This window comes from Periplaneta americana, chromosome 8 (assembly GCF_040183065.1).
Source record: "Periplaneta americana isolate PAMFEO1 chromosome 8, P.americana_PAMFEO1_priV1, whole genome shotgun sequence".
NCBI lineage: Eukaryota > Metazoa > Arthropoda > Insecta > Blattodea > Blattidae > Periplaneta > Periplaneta americana.
Window position 1 is genome coordinate 43,642,267 of NC_091124.1, and position 19,004 is coordinate 43,661,270.

The 19,004-nt window shown below is 35.0% G+C and overlaps 1 protein-coding gene across 5 annotated transcripts in view; it reads left to right on the plus strand.

Moving 5' to 3' along the window:
- Positions 1 to 19,004, plus strand: part of Blimp-1 (PR domain zinc finger protein 1) — a 454,433-nt gene that overhangs the window by 390,427 nt on the left and 45,002 nt on the right. For 4 of the 5 annotated variants that reach the window (XM_069832827.1, XM_069832829.1, XM_069832828.1 and 1 more), the window contains 4 exons: positions 2,756 to 2,791; positions 9,478 to 9,603; positions 10,555 to 10,681; positions 12,711 to 13,086. In XM_069832827.1, the coding sequence (XP_069688928.1) occupies positions 2,756 to 2,791; positions 9,478 to 9,603; positions 10,555 to 10,681; positions 12,711 to 13,086 (665 nt within the window). The remainder of the gene's footprint in view (positions 1 to 2,755; positions 2,792 to 9,477; positions 9,604 to 10,554; positions 10,682 to 12,710; positions 13,087 to 19,004) is intronic. The other variant, XM_069832830.1, reaches the window with a different exon arrangement.

The window sequence follows — 19,004 nt, forward strand, 5'->3', positions numbered from 1 at the left end:
GTATCGCTTCTACAGAAACAAGTACCAGGACCCGTGGGTGAAGCCGTCGTAATAAAACTGAAGAAAATATTGCAGAGGAATCCAGGGTTTGAAAAAATGAAAAATGTGTGCTCCATTCTCCAGGGGAACGCTTTAGTTGTCAATTACCATGGGTACCTGCTGCAGTGGCAGCAATGAAATTTGCACCTATGACGTCATGTGCTGTCGAAAGAACCTTTTCATACTTCAAATGTATTTTGGGAGACAATAGAAAAAACTTCAATCGAGAATCTTGAAAAGTATTTGGTCATATATTGCAACCAGGAACAGTACCGGTAAATAATGTTGTTTTGTTTGTTTGTTCCTTTTTAAAATAATTCTTGATCAAGTTTGAACAAATTTAATTCAAAAGTTGTGTATGTACTATACCTTTTATTTATTGAAAATTGAAATTTATATAGTTATATCAAGGCAAATTATATTAGATAAAATGTTAATTGTTACAATAATAATTTATTGAAATTACAAATAATGTTAAAGGGGAAGGAGTAAAAATTTCTAATCTTATACATTTTGATAAATACTGGTAGTTTGGTTCTTGAGAAGGTCAGTTTCGTGGTTCATGTTGCCTTAATAAATATTTATTTTTTTTTTTTTTTATAAATGTAAGGATACATTTTTAACGATCAGACAGTTTTTGCGACCCCTTTCACAGGTTGGACATAAAACTTAAAAAAAACCTATTTCACCTATTCCAAAAACCTAAAATGGTCTTTTTAAAAACCTATAAATCCGGTCCCTAGTCATTATACACATCATTCCACCATCTAGAGTTAGATCTCCCTCTCTGTCTCTTCCCTTGCAGTTGATTAACAAAAACTTGAAGGGATCTCTGTTTTCCTCCATTCTATGCACATGTCCTATCCACTTTAATCTCATAATTTTTTCGGAATATGTATGATAAGACTTTCTTGTGTTAAATTCTAACGTACCTTGTTTACATGTTTCGACCTATTTATGGGTCATCTTCAGAACTGGTCGTTGGTCTTGGCGTCTCTTGTTTTGTTTCCTGTGAGGATGTGTTTGTGTGGTATAATGTAGAGTCAAAGAGTGTGTGTGTTCTGAAATTGAGTTGTATGTTGAGAATTTCGTTGGGGTGTGTTTTCGTGTGTCTGTATATTTCATATTGTTCTAGTTAAGTTTCTGGCTTTTTGTTGGATGTGTAGTATTTCCATGTCTGTGTTGATGTCTCTGTGGGTGTGGTTAGCATTTGTGATGTGTTCTGCACCCACAGAGACATCAACACAGACATGGAAATACTACACATCCAACCAAAAAGCCAGAAACTTAACACACTAGAACAATATGAAATATACAGACACACGAAAACACACCCCAACGAAATTCTCAACATACAACTCAATTTCAGAACACACACACTCTTTGACTCTACATTATACCACACGAACACATCCTCACAGGAAACAAAACAAGAGGCACCAAGACCAACAACGACCAGTTCTGAAGATTACCCATAAATAGGTCGAAACATGTAAACAAGATACATTAGAATTTAACACAAGAAAGTCTTATCATACATATTCCGAAGTGATACAGTGTTAAAAGTTGTGTAATCAAGATGTATCATAATTTTTATAAATGCGACCAAATCCTAATCCTTACACAGCTGCTTTAGTTTATTGTTAGTCCTTATTCTCCACTCATCATTAACTTTGACTGGTCCCATTATTTTCCTCAAAATTTTCCATTCAAAAACAGCCAGCCATTTACTGATGTCTGCATATAGGGTCCAGGCCAAATCCCAGACATCCTTACAATTCAGCCATGCTCACAGTAACAATCACGAACAGTATAAACCGTCCACTAAAAAAAAAAATAATAATAAAAAAAATAAATAAAAATTCGAAGGATGACACAAGGAAAATAAGCAAACTGTGTAATTTTGGTTCGACAATGGGGAGTTTGCTGTACTTTATTTTGATATTTTCATTTAGTACTGAATGCATTGAAATATGATTCATACACCGTAAACTAATGAATCTGTGTTTAAACTTTTAAAATTTACAATTCTCACATAAAGAGATGAATAAATGTAAAATCAAAATACACTTCCTCTATCTGTGCTGTAATACTATACAACTTCTGGTTGATTGTGTGCACAGCATAATGAAGTCCATTATTGAGGTGCAAGCTATTTCACTATTGTACATACATTATATTTTGTATTGTAATATAATTTATTTTGGGTCTGAAGACTTCCTGTTTCCTTGGAATACTTCAAAACTTTATATAACTTATTTCATTATTTATTAATTCTATAATACGGTGAAACCTGGTTATGTTTGTAAGAGCAGCTGAAATTAATATTATTTCTCTAATTTCGAGTGTTTCTGTTTGCAGCAACATCCTTGCACAACCCATAAATTTACAGCTTCCTTATGTAAATAATTTGTATTGCTTACATTGCTAAAATTTTGTGAAAAAGTTTCAGTTCAATTATGTTTTCTGAATTTTTTATTGTAACTGAAAGCGAAAATAAAAATTTGTTATGCGTAATTTTGATCATCAGCTTAATTTACTGTTTCAACAAATATAGGAACTGCTTTTTAATATGGCATTTGTTTCAAATGTGCCACACATGAACAGGTTTGACTGTAATAATTTTAACTTTTGGTGTTTTTGGGATTCATTTCTTACATGTTCTTGTCTGTTCTGTCTTATTTTCATGTTGTCAACTTCTAACATGTTCAATCAGGTGCAAATTAAAGAAGAATCAAGACAATGGCCAAAGGTACTTACTTATTGTATTCTAATTTATATTATAGGTACTGCTTGCTTGCTTTCAACTTGATTTTGTTCTCTTGAAGTATTTAATTGATTTGATGTTCTTGTTTGTAATATTAACATGGAAACCATAAATCAATAGTATCATAGCACATTTGTGTGCTGTAATGTCAGCTATTTAATATTTTCCAACATTTCTACGGAATTTAATTTCGTTTATATTCCCTATCCACGTTTTACTTGCAGTAATGTAATCTTATAAAACATCAAAATTGTTTGATTCCTCGCTTTATTATTAAAAGATCTTTAATGTTCATTAATATTTTTTTTCGGTCTAATCTTCTGTATATAAAGGTGTAACTCCTAAAATTCTGGTGAAGTATCGGTAGAACAGAGAAAAATTCTCTCCAGCACCGGGATTCAAACCCGAGTTTCCAGCTTTATGTGCTAGCGCTTTATCCACTAAGCCACACCGGATCCAAGTTCTGATGTCGGATTAAATCCCTCTCATTTAAGATCTACCAACTGTGTTCCCCTTTGTTGATCCAACCACAAGTACAGAGGTGCACTCATTATGAGTGACTAAGTGACTGGGGTCCAACGGAACATGGCACTGTCTTGAATCACAAAGTGATTACTTATGCTTTATCATATTACTATGATATTCCGAAGTACATACGGAGTTTCAGTACAGTAGTTCTGAATTTCCATATGGTGAAGAATTTTCCTCTGTTCTACAAATTCTTCACCATATGGAAATGAAGACAGATCCACTCTTCGAAACGTTGTGCTATAATTTTTAAAAATTAGCAATGAAAAAAGTCAAAACAACTCAACCATTGAAATAAATTGTTTATTATGGGCCCAGATTACTTATTGTAATATTTAGTTTGGTATCTATATTTTCATGATTTTATATTATTTTTGCTTCAAGGTTTGAACTAGTTCACTGTATCTGTGTAACTGTCACCAGCATATGACAATATTATGTACATACAATTTATTCACATTCAGATTATTAGATTGTTTTACCTTGTATTACCTTAAATGTGCATGTTAGGGGAGAGTCGGGTAGTATCGGACATCGGGTAATATCGGACAATGAGTTTCTTTCATCTACCACATGATGATAGTACCTGATTGATATGGTTACGTTTCTGTGATGTCGCATAGAGAAATGTAACCATGTCATTCAGGTACTACCATATGGTGGTAGATGAAAAAACGCACTGTCCGATACTACCCGACTCTCCCCTATCAACATTTTTTTAACCATCTCAGATATTTTCATTTTGTCTATTTGAGAAATTGTATTAAATTTTATGTAAATAAATGTAGCTGAAGAAGTCTACATAGATAATATAATGCTATTAGTTATCTCACAAATATAGGGAGAGTACAAGGCATTGAATCGCTCCATGCAGAAAGGGCTTCAGTCACAAATTTTGAAAAAACGAGATATCGATGGAAATCATATCTTTATGGATGGTTCCATCAGCCTGTGCAGAAAGGTATTCAGTCCAATGCTTGGAAAGACAGAAACTGAACCGTCAGGCTCAGAGTTCTAGGCAGAAAGGAATACAAAGTACACACTGTTTTCCTTAGTTTTCTCAAAACCAGGTCTAATGGACTGAAGCCCTTTCTGCATGGGGCGATTCCATTATTTTTTGGCCAAAATGACCTTAATGGTACACTATTGAGCTTGGTTTCCATGTGTCTAGGTTCAAGTAATTCTATGGCATGGATATTTCTGGTGGAGTTTGCAGTATTCTTTTTGCCTGCCTGCAATCACTGTGAACCAAATAATATATTATTAACCTCGGAAATAATACTTAAAAAAAAAAAAACATTTATTTTAAGTAGGAAATGGTGGAGATTATTAATATCAGTTATTCTTGTTTGTACTTTCAGTTTTGTAACATAATCAGGAGTAGTAAGATATTCTGTATATAAACTATTGTAATAAATATGGGTGTAGTATTTTGTGTAATGTATGTTACGTATGAGTTATTAAGTGTTAAAAATGGAATTTTATTTTGTGAGTAGATATTTACAAAACGAGGCTGCATACCTAGTGTAGCAATCCTGCAAACAAAATAAAACCATTTTTAACATGTGTGTTGTGCACTATATTTTAGACAGCCATTCATTTGTGCTGGCATAGAGATAATTCCCTCGACTTCTCCACTGCTGTATTCTCTGCCATTGTAATAGTGAATATCACATTAACTCTTAAGCAGGCGCGCCTAACTTTGTAACATTAAGAGTCGCACGGGGTCTTGTTGACATCCCAAATATAATGGGTTTTTATGGGCTATTTTTTTAGTGAACAATTGAAATACTTTAATACTTTTCACAATGTTATAATTAGTGTACAATGGTACTATTTCAATGTTGGTTCACATGTAATATTCGAACATCTGTTCACTTCTAATCATAATTTAATTTTTGTCTTCCTATCCAGACCACTTTCTTGATTTTTCTGTACATACAGAATATAATTATTGTTATTATTTGTTACACAAGTATGGTCAGTTTAGTCACTGTGACTATTTATAATAGAACCATTGTTGTAACATTTCATCACCCCACACCACTTAAACCATTATTATCTCGAATATGCGAATTCTTATTTCAAACATGTTATGGTTATTGTTGCCTTACCAATTCTAAGAAAGTTTCAAAAGTACAGGCTTAGTTACCAGCTCTGTATATGTGGTTGGGGTGTTGACAACACTCCATGTGATTACGTAAGGGTTAAAAATAGGCCGTGGTATAGCACATTTGTAGAGCATTTGACTGCAGGTCGAGAGTTCCCAGTTCAAACACAGGTAAATTCTAATTTTTTTATAATTAGCTACATTTGTTTTTTAATAATTGTTCATATAGTTAATAATAAAATAGCAGTCGAAGCAATTTATTTAATTTGTGTGTGTACATTTCTTAACCGAAAACAGGCCTGGCATTGTTTGGACTACTTGACTGATTGGTTGTGATATCTAGCGGGAAATGATCGACAATCAACAAAAACAGTTCAAAATCAATGCTAAAATTATTTTTCACATGCTAGCATACAACAGTCAATTTTTAACAAACTTGCCTAGTGTTAAAAGATCTACGTTTAGGAATGGCTATCTAAAAAAAAAATATTTAGTTGCACCTACCTGAGCAGCTGGTATATTGATGGGTAATTATTATATATTTCCATGCCCACATATGTAGTAGGGTGGAATTTGTTCACATCTTCATACATTAAAATAATAGTAATAATAATAATAATAATAATAATAATAATAATCCTCACTATCAGCTTCAAGAATTTATTTTGTTAGACTGTTTCTCCTTCAAGGGGAATTCTTGAATCGGTCTTTCCAGCACAGGGCTGCTCTTATCTTGTTTCCAGTCCTCTTGATTTGTAAAAGTAGAATTCCAGTGTGTACTTATAGGCCTATTTGGTTCCATTCGTGTTTATGCCACTGTAATTGATATTCATAGATCTTTTCTATTAGTTTGGAAATGTTTCATTCATAATAGTAATAATAATAATAATAATAATAATAATAATAATAATAATAAAAGAAGAAGAAGAAAAAAGGAAAAAGGATGATTACTTTTTATGGTGATATTTATTTATTTCATAATAACATATCATACATAAAAATGCAACATGAAAGTACACCAAAAGAGCAAAGCTCGTATTAGGGGACAGATTCGTTTTAATAAAAAAATAAGACTTGAAAGTGACATAAAATTTTACATGATTCACAAACATATTTGTTTTTGCTGAATTAAAATTTAAGATTCTGATAGACCAGAGTATTACACAGATATAATTCACAAAAATAAAAATCTCCATTGTTTCTAAAAGAAAATTTTAAATTCTTATACTAGGATCACATTCTTGTGGAGGGTAAATAGACAGAAACAGACATAAATCACAGATATACATACTTTGTAGACTAATATTTAAACACCAGGATAAGATACTTAACCCATTTGATCCCAAGACACTTTCAATGATTGGAATATAAATATTTCAGAATTGCACAAATTATTTATGCCCAAATTATTTTTTATTAAATATGTTGGTGTTTCTTATATATTCCTACTTATTGACACATAAGAAACAAAATAAGATGATTATTGGTCCTCTCAAATCATTTACGCCGTAAATAATGCATGTTCCCATTTGGGAACAGTGGGAGTAAAGAGGTTAAGAAGTAGGCTACATTAAGATGATGATAATAAAGTTAATAACAATAATACTGGTAATAACTGAGATAATCTACCGTATACCACAATTTCAGAGTGAAAAAAGAGATGATGTTGAGATTAGTGAGAGATTATTATTATTATTATTATTATTATTATTATTATTATTATTATTATTATTAGTAGCCCTATAATTAGTAGCAAATCATGTTTCTGTTTATAGTAACAAAGATAAGATTGAGAGAAATAATATACTTCTGGCCCGAATGAGTAGAGAGTGATCAACTAACAGAATCTTTGCTTATTTTTGAGTAAGAAAACCAAAGGAGTTTGGGTCCAAGAGATGGAAAGAGATATACAAGAAGTGAGAATTACTCAGTGAAACATCCAAGAACGTGAACCCCTTAAGAAGAAACTTAGAGCATTTCGGAGCTTCCAGGAAAAAACTTAACTGAAAAGAGGCAGCATGTGGACTAAAGAAAAGAAACACACAGAGCACGAGTACAAGAATACTGGGAAGGGATTAAAGCAAATCAGTTGAAATAACGTGGTGCATAGTAGGCCAAATCGAGAATAATAATAACAACAACAACAATTCAATGTGTGACAGCAAATAGAGGACCAAGGCCTAAGAACCAAGTACTGTCCTGACATCCACATACCTCAGCAAAGGTGAACGATTGCCCAGCCATTATGGGGATAACATGTGGTTAGCACGAGTCCTCCCAGCTGTTACAGCTGAATTGCTATTCACAGTAGCTCTTCAAATTTACCATGATGCTGGGTAGGTGCCTGTCCCATACACTGGTTGAAATTACATGAGAACATTTCTTCCCCATTACAACTCGAATTTTCCACACCTGTGGAGTAACAGCACATCTCGCCGCGAAACCAGGTGGCCCAGATTCGATTCCCAGTCTGGGCAAGTTACCTGGTTGAGGTTTTTTCCGGGGTTCTCCCTCAATCCAACATGAGCAAATGCTGAGTAACTTTCGGTGCTGGACCACGGACTCATTTCACCGGCATTAGCACCTTAATTTCATTCAGACACTAGATAACATAAGATGTTGGTAAAGCATCGTAAAATAACCTACTAAAAAAAAACTCGAACCAATGCTTATTCCGTAACATTAGTCTAAGACATGACACAGAGCTGGACAGTATTCATGATTAGGTAAATTAAATATACTATAACTGCCAGTACCTCTCTGACTCTAGAACGGCTATCAATCAATTAGTCAGACTTTCCGGCCTGCTTCAATAGAAATGAAAGACTGCCAAGATATGCTAAAAGAACTTGCAGCAAACATTAAAACAGTTTCTCTACAGTGGATTCCTGGTCACTGCTCAGTCTATGGATAGGATCAAGCAGACTTCTTGGCTGAGAAGGGAGTTCAGCCCTACTAATCTACTCAAAACCAATGTCATTCCAGTCTGTGAAAATAGCTATAAAATAGCAATTCAAGACACAACATCTGCAAGACCTAGCCTTATGAACATCTGAGAAGCACTGGAGAGAGTCAATTCTGAAAATACCAATTCAGCCAAGAAAAAGTGCAGTCGCACTCTTTCATCTAGCAACAGGGCATGATTTACTGGCGTTTTGGGATAATGGAAACACCATCCTGCAAAATGTGTAACTCTAATACAGAGATGGACTGACATCATCTTTCAATATGTCCTGGCCTACAGTCACTCACAGAAGTGGAATGCTATTGGGAAGACTTTTTTCTATAAAATTGCTTCATAATGTTTGTTCACTTGTTTTCTTTGAAGGTTGATAATTCTGTAATCTATTTACCAACCATTAGATAAATAAATAAATAACTACCAGTGAATTATATAATAATCTGAGGTCTTGCTTAAAACTAAAGTATTTGTTTGAATTAACTTAACCCTTAGTTTTCACTTGAGCCCAGATTTATATCCAACATTACATGTAATGTTTTTTCCTTCCTCACAATGCCACCAGGTTGTCTTTCGACATTTCTGGTCGTCTCTCTTGGCAGTTGCTTAGGTGTAACCCACTTCTGAGGAGGAGTTGCATTGCCCTGATGATATGATAGGATGACTATATATGATTATGTGGTGCCAGGAGAACACAGGAATAATTCCCTTTAAGGAAAAATTCTTGTGCTCTGACCAGGAATTGAACCCAGGGCCTCATGAATTGTAGCCAGAAGCTCTGACTACTAGATCATGACACTGGTAGTTATATGTAATATTTTAAAAGATGTACAGATGCCTCAGTTGATGGTTTTACGTACTGTAACAACAAAGAATAAGATAAATTAATAGACACGATGTCTGTACCATATTATATATGTTAATCATTGTTGCAGATTTGTAGTTCGTCTTTTAATAATATCTGCGCATATTTACATTTTTATTTCAGTATCTGTATATGAACAAAATTATAATTTTGTTATTCCTTGGTACAAGGCATTCTGATTTACATGTTCGTGTTTTTTGGATTCTCAGGTTTACAAAGACAACGAACTTTTCTATTACATGGATGGCTATGATACCAGCAAATCCAATTGGATGCGTTATGTCAACCCGGCCTATTCATCAGAGTCGCAGAATCTCATAGCATGCCAATATAAGGTAAAGTAATCTATAAGAGGTAGACAAGGTAATCCAAAAAAAATTATGAACATTTTTATTGTAGACAAATTCCTAAGTATAGATGCAGAAACTGTAAGAACAGCTCAGTTCTAAGTTCTCCATGCCTGCCTCAACTGTGACGTCACTTAGTACCGAGAAAAAAAGCAAAGAATGGAGATGACTGGCTGAGGTACTTCATGTAGATAATATTAATACTGTGCAACGAATATTTTTCATCTTACTCTAATTTTTTTCCATGAAGTTTTGTAACTGCAGCTGTCTTCAGAATTACTGTCAGAACTCATGTTGTTAATGAGTGTGTTTTCTATTACGTCCGGAACAACTCCATACCTTTCCCAGGACTTCTTTTCTATCATTCCATGTAATGCTTGCAGAGTAACTTGATCTGCAATCCAGTTCGTAATCTGCAGTAACCTATCGCTCAAGAAATATTTAACATAACGTTATTATTTCTTGCTAGACCTCTTACAAAAGTAATCCAATCCTGCAATGTTATTTTGTTAGCGTGTCAGACAGAATTGCTCTCAAATAATGTTCTCTTCCATGAAACAGCAGGAAATGGAAATATTATTCAATGCAGACCTTTCAAAGACGTGACCCATAGCCCATCGCTTTGCCTGACCATTCTCGCTTCTGACTCCGCACAGAAACATAGACCTTTCTAACCAGACTAGAAATGGAAGCCGAGCAGCTACAAAGATGAGAACAATTTGATATCATGCAGTTCCTTACAGTTCTTGACTTGTGTATGATAAATGTAAGCTAGCCATAAAATGTCTATAGTCACTCATAACCAGCTGAACACAGTAGTTGTGATTTCCTCTGTATTAGATTATTAGAATGCTAAACCTTAACTATTCAGTTATGCATTCGTTGATTGGATTGGTGTTGATGTCACTTCGAGATGTATGTTGCTCGTTTGTTTAACAGATGAACATCTACTTCTACACCATCAAGCCAATCTTGCCTAACCAGGAGCTGCTGGTGTGGTACTGCCGAGAGTTCGCAGAGCGACTCAACTACCCTCTGACAGGGGAACTCATGCTGCAGAGGATACGTAAGTAAAAGAAAAAGGGACAGTGAGTGTATGTGTTAAATAGTAGGGCACAATTAAGAGATATTGAAATTTGACATTTTTTTCCTAATTAAATGATGCACAGTTCTCAGTTTTTATATGTAGAAATATCATTGCTGCGACAACTTAAATTCGAGATTAGTTTTTGAAAAAAAAAATCGGGCCTAAATTACAATTCAGTAAAATGGATATATTTCCACTAGTGTTTTTAGCACAGCTTCATTTTTTATTCTGTTTCTCCATTTCATATCCTCCATTCATGTCCACGTTTCAAATGCTTCTATTAACTTTTCTTCACTTCGTCATAACGTCCATGTTTCTGCCCTATATGTCACACTCCATACTGAGCATTTCACTAGTCTCTTTAGTTCTTTTTCCAGAGGTCCGCAAAAGATGTTCCTTTTTCTATTAAAAGCTTCCTTTGCCATTGCTATCCTCCTTTTGACTTCCTGGCAGCAGCTCATGTTACTGCTTATAGTACACCCCAAGTATTTGAAGCTGTCCACTTGTTCTACTGCCTCATTTAGAATTCGCAAGTTTACCTTCTTTCTTTTTCCTCTATGTTCGTATTTATCTTCATCTCATACCGCTCACAGCTGTCATCTAACTCCAGTAGCATATCCCTTAGTATCATCTCTTCTTCTGCTAACAAAGCCATATCAGCAAATTTTATGCACTTCATTCTTCTTTCTCCTACTATCACTCCTTCCATGTTCTGAAAACAGTTCTTTACTAGATTCTCAAATTAGATGTTGAATAGGGTAGGTGATAAAGAGTATCCTTGTCATATTCCTCCCCCTATTCCACTTGCTTCTGACATTTCTTCTCCTATCTTGGCTTTGACTCGTTTCATAAAAAGATTACTGAACAGCCTTCTCTATTCTCAATCCATACCACTTTTTTTCAAGATCCCCATAAGTTTATTCCAATCTCCTCTGTCAAAAGTCTTTTTCATATCCACAAATGGTACATACACTTCTTTATTTTTCTCTAGTTATCTTTTGCTGATTGTTTACAGCAGTCCACGTGCACCTCTTTTACCTTTTCCCTTTATGAAGCTGTATTGTTCTGCTTTCATCTCTCCTTATACCTAGATAATTTATATTCGCAGCATTTCAGTAACACCAACTTCTCCATCCATAAAAATTATACAGTAATAATTTTTTCTTGTATCGATTATAATTGAAGCAACAGTAACAAATATAAATGACACTCAAGAGGAAATTAAACGCAGAATAGATATGGGAAATGCCTGTTATTATTCGGTTGAGAAGCTTTTGTCATCCAGTCTGCTCTCGAAAAAGCTGAAAGTTGGACTTTATAAAACAATTATAATACCAGTTCTATATGGTTGTGAAACTTGGACTCTTGCTTTAAGAGAGGAAGAGAAGTTAAGAGTGTTTGAGAAAAGGTGCTTAGGAAAATATTTGGGGCTGAGGGATGAAGTTACAGGAGAATGGAGAAAGTTACACAATGTAGAACTGCACGCACCTAACATAATTAGGAACATTAGATCCACACGTTTGAGATGGACAGGGCATGTAACACATATAGGTTAATCTAGAAATTCATATAAAGTGTTAGTTCGAAGATCTGAGGGGAAAAAACCTTTGGGGAGCCGAGACGTAGCTGGGAGGATAATATTAAAATAGATTTGAGGGAGGTGGAATATGATGGTATGGGCTGGATTAATCTTGCACAGGATAGGAACCGATTGCAGGCTTATGTGAGGGAGGCAATGAATCTGCAGGTTCCTTAAAAGCCATTTGTAAGTAATTGATTATAATTATTTTGTAAAGTGTATGAATGAGTTTTTAAAATGTAAAACTGTATTTAAAATACACTCCCACAATTTAGTAAAACCCGGGGGGAAATGTACCTGAACAGATGAGAAATTAGAGCATGTCTGGGGAAACCAGAACATCTGATAACCTTAGGATATGTTCTACAGTAATGCAAGGAAAAAATGGGTTCAGCGGAGCCTGTTCTCTAATGACATCCCTATGCACAGGTCAGCAAGTCCAGCAGCAGTCCGTTACACCGTCTGACTCCCCCACTCCCAATGAAAGCAACGGCGAGTCAGTTGAGAAGGACTGCCACCGCATCGGCGGGTACGATGCCCACCCTGTACAGATCGTGGTGTCCCCCGGCAAGGACGTGGTGCACATTGGCAGCTACGACACACGCCCTGCGCAGCTCACGCCGTCTCCCAGCAAGGAAGTGGCAGGCCACGGATATGAGCCCCGTCCAGCACAGCTCACGCCCACAGACGGCTCCGTGAGGTCTGATGAGGGCTACCACAGTAACGGTTACCATGACGACGGCTTCACGCCACCAGAGGACAGCAGTGACTCTGACAGCGACAACAACTATGTGCTGGACTTCAGGTCAGGCTCTTTCATATTGGAAAACTTTGTCTGAATGTCAGAACTGATGTACATATTTTTCTTAGATGCTTGTGTGCATGTTAGGAATAAGCGTAATTTTGAAACTTACCACGCCACCATATCCAGTGTGAGCATACAGAAACAAGCAGGGATTTTTATGTTTTGAAGGTTGGCTCTACCATCCGCCTTTAGACGAGAGGAGTAGGGAGGGAAAAGAACATACAGTGGAGCTTCAATTATTGTCATCTCCTATAGTGGTAATTTATATTGACGTCATTTGCTATTTAATGTTATTAAATTCTATTATCATCGAGATTCTATTAATCATTTTTGTCAGGTTATATAATATCTTTACCTTTTTATAACTGTAAGCAAAATTATTACATCTGTTGATATACCGTGACAGTTTTTAATCACGTTTATTGCATATCACTTTTATGCTTGCAGTCACAGTAATATAAATCTTTTGTTCGGTTACAAGCCTTTCGTTTCTGTAGCATTCAGTAGCATTCTTTAGGCTCACTGTCCTTATGGTGTATCTGTCTAAAGAGTGTGTCAACCATAAACAAATACATTAGAAAACTTTCAGTTCAATGTACTGTATATATCCGACGGACTATTGAAAATATATGTGAATGTTATTCCCACTAGTATTCGGACCTCTACCTCATATTTTAGAGTCCAATCGGTATTACAGGTATTCACTATACCAGCAATACATTATGACTCATATTACTCCCCAATGATAGAACTCATAATGATTTATCAGTTTCATACCACATGATTTTTGGTTTGACATATGCATAAGAATGTAATGGTTGAGTATTAAACTGAAATTCATTGACAACACACACACACTCTCTGCTACCCAACCTGTTCACATCAATATAATATGTTTAAAATTGTCAGATTGGCAACACTTATAACTAATTTTTTCCCATCATTCCCTTTGGAACAGAGCTAGCAACTCTCTGGCCTCAATGCTGCAAAGAAAGGAACTTCTGTAATGATAAGAATTAAACCCCTCTGGTATTACTGAATTTTATAGCATTCATTAAGTTTTCTGTTAAAGTTCTATAAGAAATGTAATAGATTTAATCATTATATTAAGTCAATGTAATAGTATTAAGCAGTCTGTCATGGTAATTTTTTTCTTGGCCATACGCCCCACCCCTTGTTTTCTCCCTTGAAATATATTTTACTCTCCTCTCTCTATCTCTCCGACTGTCATTTAATGACTTTTTTTTTTAATATTAAAGAAGAAGTAAAGAAATTGCTTTGCTTTACATTTTAATTGTACAATAAGCTTGATTTAAAGAAAATGTAGCCCCACCGTAGATGCACACTTGTCTCGATGAATGTTGGAGTGTGTATTTGCAGCACTTCTTGTTTTTCAACCATTATTTTATATAATTCTGGAATCCAGTGCTGCAGAAGTGGACAATTTTTGTTTATGAACATCAAACAAAATACATTAGGAACAGCAAGAGATGATCTAAGATCTGTACAGATCTCCACGTACAAAACTTAGGCACTCATGCCATATGGCTCTGTACTTACTTTTCCCCATACAATTAATTAAAAAAAACTGTAGGTTCCCATACAATGTATGGCCCTGTATGGCCTCCATGACAGCACCGGTATTAAGAGATAATTTTTGCTAAAAGTCATAACCTAAAAGAAAATAGTTCCAGAAATTAAACTGCAATCGACAGTATCTTTCACAACATGTATAGTGACTAAATTATTGCAAAGCATATAAAGCACATGAGATTGTACTGTATTTATTACTTTCTAACACATTTCTCTCTTTTATGTTGAAAGTATTAACAGAAATTAGTGAGGTTTTCATGAAAATACGCATTCTAAACATCCAAATACCAAAAGTAGTATCTACATGTTATCATATGTAGGCTACAACGACTTCTTCTAAACTCTCCGTGTGTATTTGGCCAGGTTTTATTTTCGGGACGTTGTTGCTGTAACCTGGGTTTCAGTTATTCTATTATCATCCTTTTGAGAATGTCACAGTTTTATGAAATAAATTAATGAAGATTCTAGAAGCTCCACTGTACTGTGGCTGTTACAAATGGCAAAATCGTTATAGACTCTTAGAAAGAAGTTCCTGGAGTTATTAATTGAGAAGAGTTTCCACCAGAAACTTTGCAGGGCATCACAAGGAATTAATGACCCTCCCCATTTTTACAATTACCCTAGGGATCATCAGCTTGGCTGAGGTCAGTGGATGTCTAGGACAAAGAAGTTCAAAGTACTGCTTCCTGTAAGTACAGTTTGCGTCAAATGAAGTAAAGCCATTGGTCCTGTACAGTATGTATGTCAAAGATCACTTTGCTCATTAATAAGAGTTCCATTCAGACCCACGGTTATTTCACTCTTAAGTCTTGTAATGGAAGTCACACATTAAGGATTGGAATAACCTCTGCTGAGATGAATGGCCATACATATATCAGTTCAGTGGACCAGAGACCTCTCTATAATGAGTATCGGAGTTACAGAAATTGAAAATGGATATCAGTTGCTCCGAAACCAGCTAAGATGATTACATTAGTTTGCACCATATAAAAGAACTTAATGGCATACAACCAATTAAACTCAAAAAGCAAAATTTTCAAAACATCTTCTTTTCTTTTTCTCTGCCCCATATTCATGATATTTTTAATCACTAAATATAAAATTTTAAAACTTTGAAAAAGTGTTAAAATGTATTTGAAAAAAGTAATGTACTTTTGGTAACTGGACGGCACATTTCGGCGTTATGTTTTGTCTTCGTCAGTAGCTATTGGCCTACTGCATCATCGGCTGTGGCATTCGTCTTTTGCTTTAATGTATTCTATTCTCTGTGGAAGGGGGATGTTTTGGTAGTAGTTTGGGTGTTATGGTGTTGCATAGTATTATGTCGAATATTGTAGGTATGTGTGTTAAATTGTAATTGGGTATTAAGTATTTATTGTGCATATGTTATTGTGTGTTTATATATTTCATATTGCTCTAATATGTTCAGGTTATGCCATCCAGTTACTAAAAATGTATCACCTTTTTCAAATATATGTTAACACTTTCAAAATTTTATGTTTTAACAGTAAGTTTACAAAGTAAATATCGAGAATAATTTTTTAATCATTATTCACTATAAAATGTCAAGATTCGAAAATGATGTTCTGTCACATTCAACAGAATCATTTGATACTGATGTTAACTGTTCCAAAAAACATTTACATATCTTATGTCTGAAATATTCTCGCAAATGGCACTGGTGGTCGACAGATCTCCTGTAGGTGTATTTCATTAAGAGTCGAAACATATGTGAGGTACATTCTGATTGGCTGGAGCCAGAAACACGTACAATTTATTGTTATCAGTTTTAATAATGATATAAAATGAAATTCTTGTCGTATTAGATAGGTGTTGACTCAGATTGTGATATTATTACCATAGTAAGCTATGGTTGCTATGGAAACGAAAGCCATTGCCTCAGAAAAATACTGCAGGCCAAGATTTTTGACTTCACATATACATTCTTACTAATATTGATAAATACGTTTAGAGTCTCTAGTGACTGAACTCTAAGAATACCCTGTCATATTTAAATGTATAAACGATGAGAAAATCCGTTAGCACTGCCTATTGTAGATATCATGTGTTTCACAACACCCCCCCCCCCCCCCCAAGATTTATCCATGTAACTAGACATTATCAAGAAGTGCTGAAAAATGTCCCGTGTCACCATATTTTGTTCTGACTGGATTAGGTGTCTTAAATTCATTTAAGCCTATCTCTAGACCAGTTGAAATGTGTAGAAACATACTTTAAGAAAGTGGACAACAAATGAAAAAATCTGCCTCCTGTAGGCTCATGGTATTAACAAAGGAGCTGATGCTTTTTTGAGAAAGTGGCCTTATTTCTTCCCTATATCAGAGCCCTTTATCATCCTTTGCCTTGAATTGTTTAATTGTTTGTGCATCAATTCAAATGTCGACCTAGAGCTCTCTTCTCCCGTGGATGGTGGTTTAATACTCCTTCAAGAATTCTTCTGCCACTAATTTTTTGAAGATGGTTTCTTCAGTTGACTATGTAATGGGAGATAAATCTCAAAAGGTGGGTTAAATGTTGACTTCCTTCATAATGTCTTCATTTCGTTTTAGGCTCCGTTTTGTACAAACAGCTGTTCTTAGAATTGCAGTCTGCTTCCATCTTTCTTCCTACTAGTCCAAGTATCACTTTCATAACATTGTACAAGTTGTGTATGGACACATTCTGTTCTGGTGTGTTCTTGTACTAATGAAGGTATCATTAAATCGTTGGTGATTCCCATAGTCTTGTTATATTCTGAACTGCCTGGTCATGCACAGTATCTTCTCAATGTGTGTTCCAACAAGACTTGAGCTGATTCTGAACTCCCAGTTTCCTGTTCCAACATCCTTTGAAACTCGTTCAGAATGAGTGAAATTGGTTCTCGATTAAGAGCAGAACTGGGAATTGTGCATTGCTGACGCATATGCAGATGGTTTAATCTGAAGTTGAGATTAAAATGTTTCAAGAATAGGCAGGTTAACATTAAAAAATAATCAATCATGAGTGATTTTGAAAGTGATAGTGATACATTTTATGACGAATTAAGTTCGGAAGATGAATATAATTTTAATATGAGAAGAAACTCCGATGGCCGCGAAAGAACAGTTCAAGAAACATTCCAACAACTTAAAATCCCGAACTAGTTCTGAGAACATACTTAACTAGCGCATGCTTCGAAAGATGTTCGGTATTAGTTCGTAACCCGTTCTGAATTGCTTGCTGGAACAAACCTATCATCTTAACAGAGACTGTGCATTTTAATGCACTTTGGAAGCAACAAAATTTATCATATAAACCATCTTTATTCTCGACAAGATTTAATTTTTTTTAACAAAGAGTTTTGCATAATGCAAAAATAAGGAAGAAAAATGTTCGAAGAAATGAAAAATATGGGACCTGGGAGACTTGAAAATTAGGGTAAAATAGGGAAATCCCGGAGGGTTAGCAACACTGCGCAAAATAATAGGCTTAAGTTCTTTAAACATCTGTAGAAGACGTTATATATCCAGTTTGTGATTGCTGAAACAGGAAAACGAGCAGGGAAAGAAGGTTTTGATTAGAGTTCTATTGTTTATGACATACAGAAAACACTACGTGTCTAAGGTTGTATCTACCTTCATCTTCTAATGAAAAGAAGGAAGGGGCTGTTACATGTCGCAAAATGATTTCTGGTGCCCTGACAAAATTTTTCTTCTTGCTGGTGATACATCCTCTTTATTGAGTGCCAGATGGTCTTTTTTTTCTAGACTATAAACCTACACTTAGAGGTTGCATCTGTGCATATAATATTATAGGTATGCAGTGCACAGTAATTCCATTAAAACCCCTCTTTGGGCAGTATTCTGTAACCTGAATTTATTATACCAAACAATTCATATTTCCTAAGACATAATGAATCCTCTGGGATTTCCAGCCTATGCTTTTCCCCTCTTCCTCTCCTTAAGAGTACAGTGCCCAATCAGTAAGCCTGTTACAGATTTATGATAGCAAACAATTGACATCTTGTGAGGCGTAATGAATCACATTCATAGATTACATGCCAATCTTTTGCTGGTCCTTCTCAGAAGAAAGATCCTTAGTGATTCCATACAGGATCTTTCAATCATCCCTCTTAAAATGCATCACAAATGAATTTGGTGGCTTGGTAAGTCAATTGATTTCTGTGTACGTAGTATGTTCTAAATGGTGAAAAGTTTACTTGATATCAGAAATGAAAAGTAGAGATTGGTTTTTTTATTTTCTTATGTCTATTGTAACTGTTCTTAACTTAGATTTTGGGTCTGTCTTCCAATAATATTTCAGACTATTCATTCAGCTTGCATCTG